Source organism: Phoenix dactylifera, unplaced genomic scaffold (assembly GCF_009389715.1).
Source record: "Phoenix dactylifera cultivar Barhee BC4 unplaced genomic scaffold, palm_55x_up_171113_PBpolish2nd_filt_p 001380F, whole genome shotgun sequence".
Taxonomy (NCBI): Eukaryota; Viridiplantae; Streptophyta; class Magnoliopsida; order Arecales; family Arecaceae; genus Phoenix; species Phoenix dactylifera.
This window is the reverse complement of record NW_024068703.1, coordinates 1-4,745: the sequence shown is the minus strand read 5'-3', so window position 1 is coordinate 4,745 and position 4,745 is coordinate 1. Positions and strand designations below refer to the sequence as shown.

At 43.5% G+C, this 4,745-nt stretch overlaps 1 protein-coding gene across 1 annotated transcript; it reads right to left on the bottom strand.

Annotated features, from left to right (window-relative positions):
- Window positions 1-1,594: 1,594 nt before the first annotated feature.
- LOC103720057 (acyl transferase 4-like) lies at window positions 1,595-4,740 on the bottom strand (the record flags this gene model as incomplete). Its single annotated transcript, XM_008809585.3, has 2 exons — window positions 1,595-2,669; window positions 4,414-4,740. Coding segments are annotated over 2 exons (1,164 nt in total), but the record flags the coding sequence as incomplete, so codon positions are not given.
- Window positions 4,741-4,745: the final 5 nt, after the last annotated feature.

The following is a 4,745-nucleotide window of genomic DNA, read 5'->3' as shown; positions in this document are numbered from 1 at the left end:
ACCTGTTTATTAAACAGGTCAGGTTCAGGTTGCAATTTCTGACCTGTTTAATAAACAGGTCGGGTTCAGGTTTATGATTTTCTGACCCGACCTATATATGACCCGACCCGTTTATGTCCAACCCGACCTGATTGCCACCCCTAATTAAGGGTGCATTTGGTTGGTGACCGAATTTGCAATTGCAATTAGTTTTACAATGGATTAAAATAGAAATCGGAATGGTCATATTCGCAACATGTTTTTTTCGTGATTGTAATCAAAATCAAAATCGAAATAGGATTTGAATACTAGAAAAAAGTAAAAATTGGATTTTGAAGAATTGGGGCATCTGCAGTCTATCTGGAATCCAAATGGGAATGAGACTTCTCCCAACCAAACAGCTGAAATGAGAGTCCCTCATTTCTATTTCCATTTTAAAGCCCAACTCCCTCCAACCAACCATGCTCTAAGTTCCGGTCTGTACTCAGACTAGAATGATATAGCTGCAATATATTTTTGTTTTGTTACGTAAAGTCAGATCTGACTACAACCTCAGCCATCTTTGCCGGACTCCACTGCGACATGTTATCAATTGAAAAGCCTTGGGCAGCTAGGCTCATCCGTCTTCGTATTGTTCACATTAATTGTTTATCATATTGTGTACCTGCTTTTAACCTTCCTTCAAGTGAGAAGAATGGGATATAACATATCAGTGGAACAGAAGACACCACACATAAGCGAATAGGATGCGTTACGAAGTACAACAAAATACAGATCCGGTGCCTACGTCCCAAGGATATAATGTTACAAGTTTTAGCCAAATTGAAAGCAGCTACTCTGGTTAAACGAATTTTTTTTTGTCTTCAACAAACAGACATGTTATAAACAGATCACAGTAGTTGACTGGATACGGAGAGGAGGTCCGGATGGAGACGAGCATCCGATACTTCGCAAGATCCGCAGTCTGGCCAGGGAGACAAGTTTTTTCAGGTAGCACATGTTTATTGGGAGGTGAACAGTGCGGTAGACTGGGTCGCCTCCTTCGTGGCCTAGCATTCAGATGGAGTGATTTGGACCAGGGTTGGAGATATACCTCACCCTCTGTATCACCTTCTTCCTTTTGATTTGGCAGGCTAGACTCATGCGAGATCTATATGAATGCCTTTTTCAATCAAAAAAAAAAGAAGAAGATCAAGTTCCGAGGATATCCTCCTTTCTTATCCCGGTGCTTGGATTATTTGGAGAAGAAACTGAATTAGTAAAGCCTTTCAGAGTAGCTTGGGATAAGGTAGCTGTTGCAATCTGCTGGACTTTTTGGAAGGAAAAAACAATAATTCTTTTCCCCCCACCCAAGGAGAGAGCTGCCAATGCTGTAGTACTCATGGCTCCTCTTCAAACATGGGTTCAGTTTGGGTAACTCCAAAGAGCAAGAAGCTCATTTATTGTTATGGATCTCCTTGTTTCTTTTCTTCCTTGGTTTTTTATATCTTTCTTCCTTTTTTTCCTTTCTTTCTTCTTCCTAATCCTGTATATATATATATATATATATATATATATATTAATAAATTGAATGGCTTTTAGCCCTCCCCTTCTAACAAAAATAAAAAGAAAGAAAAATGAAAAAGAAGACATGTTAAATAAATGGCATGACCTATGCTTCCAACTCGAACCCCTGCAACCTTTATTCAAATAACATGATTCAATTCACAACACTCTTCTAGTAGTAAGACTCAAGACAAATCACACTCTTAGTAGATAATTGAAGAACCATAGAATAACTACAAATTGTTGTCGAATGCCCACATCATACGCACTTGAATCTTTCTAGAAGGACTGCACTTCTTAGTGCAAGTTCAGAAGGTCTTCATCTCATCTTGGAAGGCTTCCAAGTGCTCCTTCTCGACGCACTGCGTCATCAACCGAGCACCATTCTTGGGCTTTCGTGGTGCTCCAATGATGGCCACCGCCATGAACTCGTAGTAAGCAAAAGGTATGACATGGATGGGCATCCCCCAGCCATAGTCGACCTCAAGGAAGCCCAGCCGAGTCCAGTCTGAGACAAACAACGAGTCGTATGTGAATGAGAGCTCATAAGGATCCTCCATGAAGTCTCCGGCCGCCCACTTGGCGAAGTCGGCAGGCAGCCTAGCCTTCGCATCCCGGATTATCTTCACAATGTCGGCGAGCTCCGCCGACACCACTCGACCGCTAGCGGCGGTGACGGTCACTGGATAGAAGCAGTTGCCGTAGTAGCCACCCTCTGCAGGCAATACCTGGTGCAACAAGTGGCGAGTGCTGGCGAAGAAGCAGACATGCACGTCGACGTCTGCGTCCAGTTTGATGGCCCGGGTGCGAGCCTGCCAGGTCTTGGCAATGGCGGCGTCGAAGGTGGAGCATCTCTGGCCGGTCTGCTCGAAGAACTGGGCCTTGACCTGGCTGAGGCGGTCCTGAGAGATGTCCATGGTGGAGTACTGGAGCTTGAAGGAGGGGAAGGCTGGTGGGGGTCCAGGAGGGAGCTTGGGTGGGTTGGGGATGAGTTCCCGGGACCAGACCGGCTCGACAGTGGGCTTGGCTAGGCGGCGAGCAAACTCTCCGACGGCGTTGATGAACTGAGCTGCGCCGAGGCCGTCGGCGATGGTGTGGACGGAGATAAGGCCCACGACGAATCCGCCGCAGGTGAATTCTGTTACCTGAGATTGGGAGCTGGAGTTTAAGCTTTGCAGGAATCAGGTTGTATACTTGTATGAATAACTCCATAGAAAAAAATTCAGGATGGAATGTGGAGAAGATAGTGTACCGTCCGTTGCTTCTGGATGTGAGCCTCTAAGATTTAGATCAAGACATGATCCATTGATGAAGCGAGTTTACGCTGATCTTTGTATCTAATTATGCTGGGGATTTTGGTCCAGGTTTAGGATCGAAAACCAACCAAGATTTATTTAGTGACCATAAAGATTTATTTTGGTCCAGGTAACTTTCTGATCCGACTACTTTAGGTATTAAACCCAACAAAATTGTTGGAGAATGGTACGTACCAGCCCTTCAGTATTTTGAAATAAAACGTATGTACAAAGAAGTTAACTGGATGGCATCATATATTGCTAATCATCTGAAATGTACGTTATGGTACCAGTCCTTCGGTATTTTGAAGTAAAACATATGTACAAAGAAGTTAACAGTTTAGTAGGGTGGATGGCATCATATCTTGCTAATCATCTGGAATGTACGTTATGGTACCAGCCCTTCAGTCTTTTGAAGTAAAACATGTGTACAAATAAGTTAAATCTTGGTTATGAAATGTATGTTATGGATGGCTGTGATAGATATTTCTTTCAAGTTTTGATTTAGTTTATTTTTTGATGTTGATTAGTTTAATTAATTTATTTTTTATAAAAAAAATGATGAACAAATTTTATTATTCAAAACCCTACTTTTCTAAATAAAGGGTTAGACTGGGCCCATCATAGGTAGGGGTGCAAATGGGTCGGGTCGGGTCCTAGGTGACCTCGATCCGACCCGGTTTTTTGTTCGGGTCCCAATTTTGGACCCGGACCCGACCCGGTTGAAGATCGGGTTGGGTCGGGTCGGGTCCGAGTCGGGTTCGGGTTGGGTCCGGGTCTGATTCGGGTCGGGTTCGGAACAAATCTAAAAAAAAAAACAGAAAAGGGCGTGTCTAAACCCACCTATGCCTCCTTGCCGCGTCAAGGTTGAGGGAGTTTTTACCTACTACTCGTCCAAGTCAAGTTGCCGACTACAGCTCACCCGGCCACTCAAATACCGTGGGCTGCTTCATAAGAACAAAAGATTAGGTGGTTAGAGCCCTCTACAGCACAATCAGCGACGTATGACCTTTAACCTGATCTTAATAAAATGGGATTCTTCTGATAATTAACTTGTCTTAAAATTTCTTCAAAGTCACTCCACAAGGACCTAAAAATAATGAAGTCTGCATTGGTGGACTGAACATACAACACACTCACATCAATCTAAAAAAGTCATGCTAAACTCCCGTTTAAGAGAAAGGTTGGAATTTCTCCATAGAGGAAAATGCCGTGAAAGCATATGTGGTGGAATATTTCCCTATCAATAGTACACCATAATAAAGGTCCAAGTAAAGTAGAAGAATCCTATAGCATAAAACCAAAATCTTGTACGGTTAATTTGGCATAAAACCAAAAGATATGTAGATTGAAGTTGCCTCCTTGATTGCTGCATTCAACTACATGATGAAGAGAACAATGAGAAGCTCCTTTATTGCAAGTGATACCTGTTTAGCTCAATTAAGTTGGCAGATGGTAGATTATTGAGATGTCATGTAACTAAGTTTAGGTAAGTTAGCATCTCATGATGTATATATACCCAACTTTCGCAAGCATTTGAGACACTATTTTTTCAATGTAGCATAAAATAATTGTGAGGATTAAGAAGCTACACCTGCATCATCAAAGGCAGATCAAGGGGCTCTATCTCCAGGCTAGGGTTTGGGAGGAGCTCATCTTGAGACACCATTAGGGGGTGGTCGAGGTACTTAATGTCTTCGAGGCTACAATTCGCTGTAGCCTCGACAAACCAAGCACCCTCGCCGGTGCAAGCGATGCGAACATCACCATGCTCCGAGTCGATGAACCGCCCGGCGAAAGGGTAGTACTTGACAAGTGCCTTGGACAGTGCTTCCTTAATGACCTTGGCTGGCTCCTTCCCATGCTTGAAGACATGCAGCGACCGCACCATGTGCCTCAGCCCTGGTACACGGTCGATGATGGAGA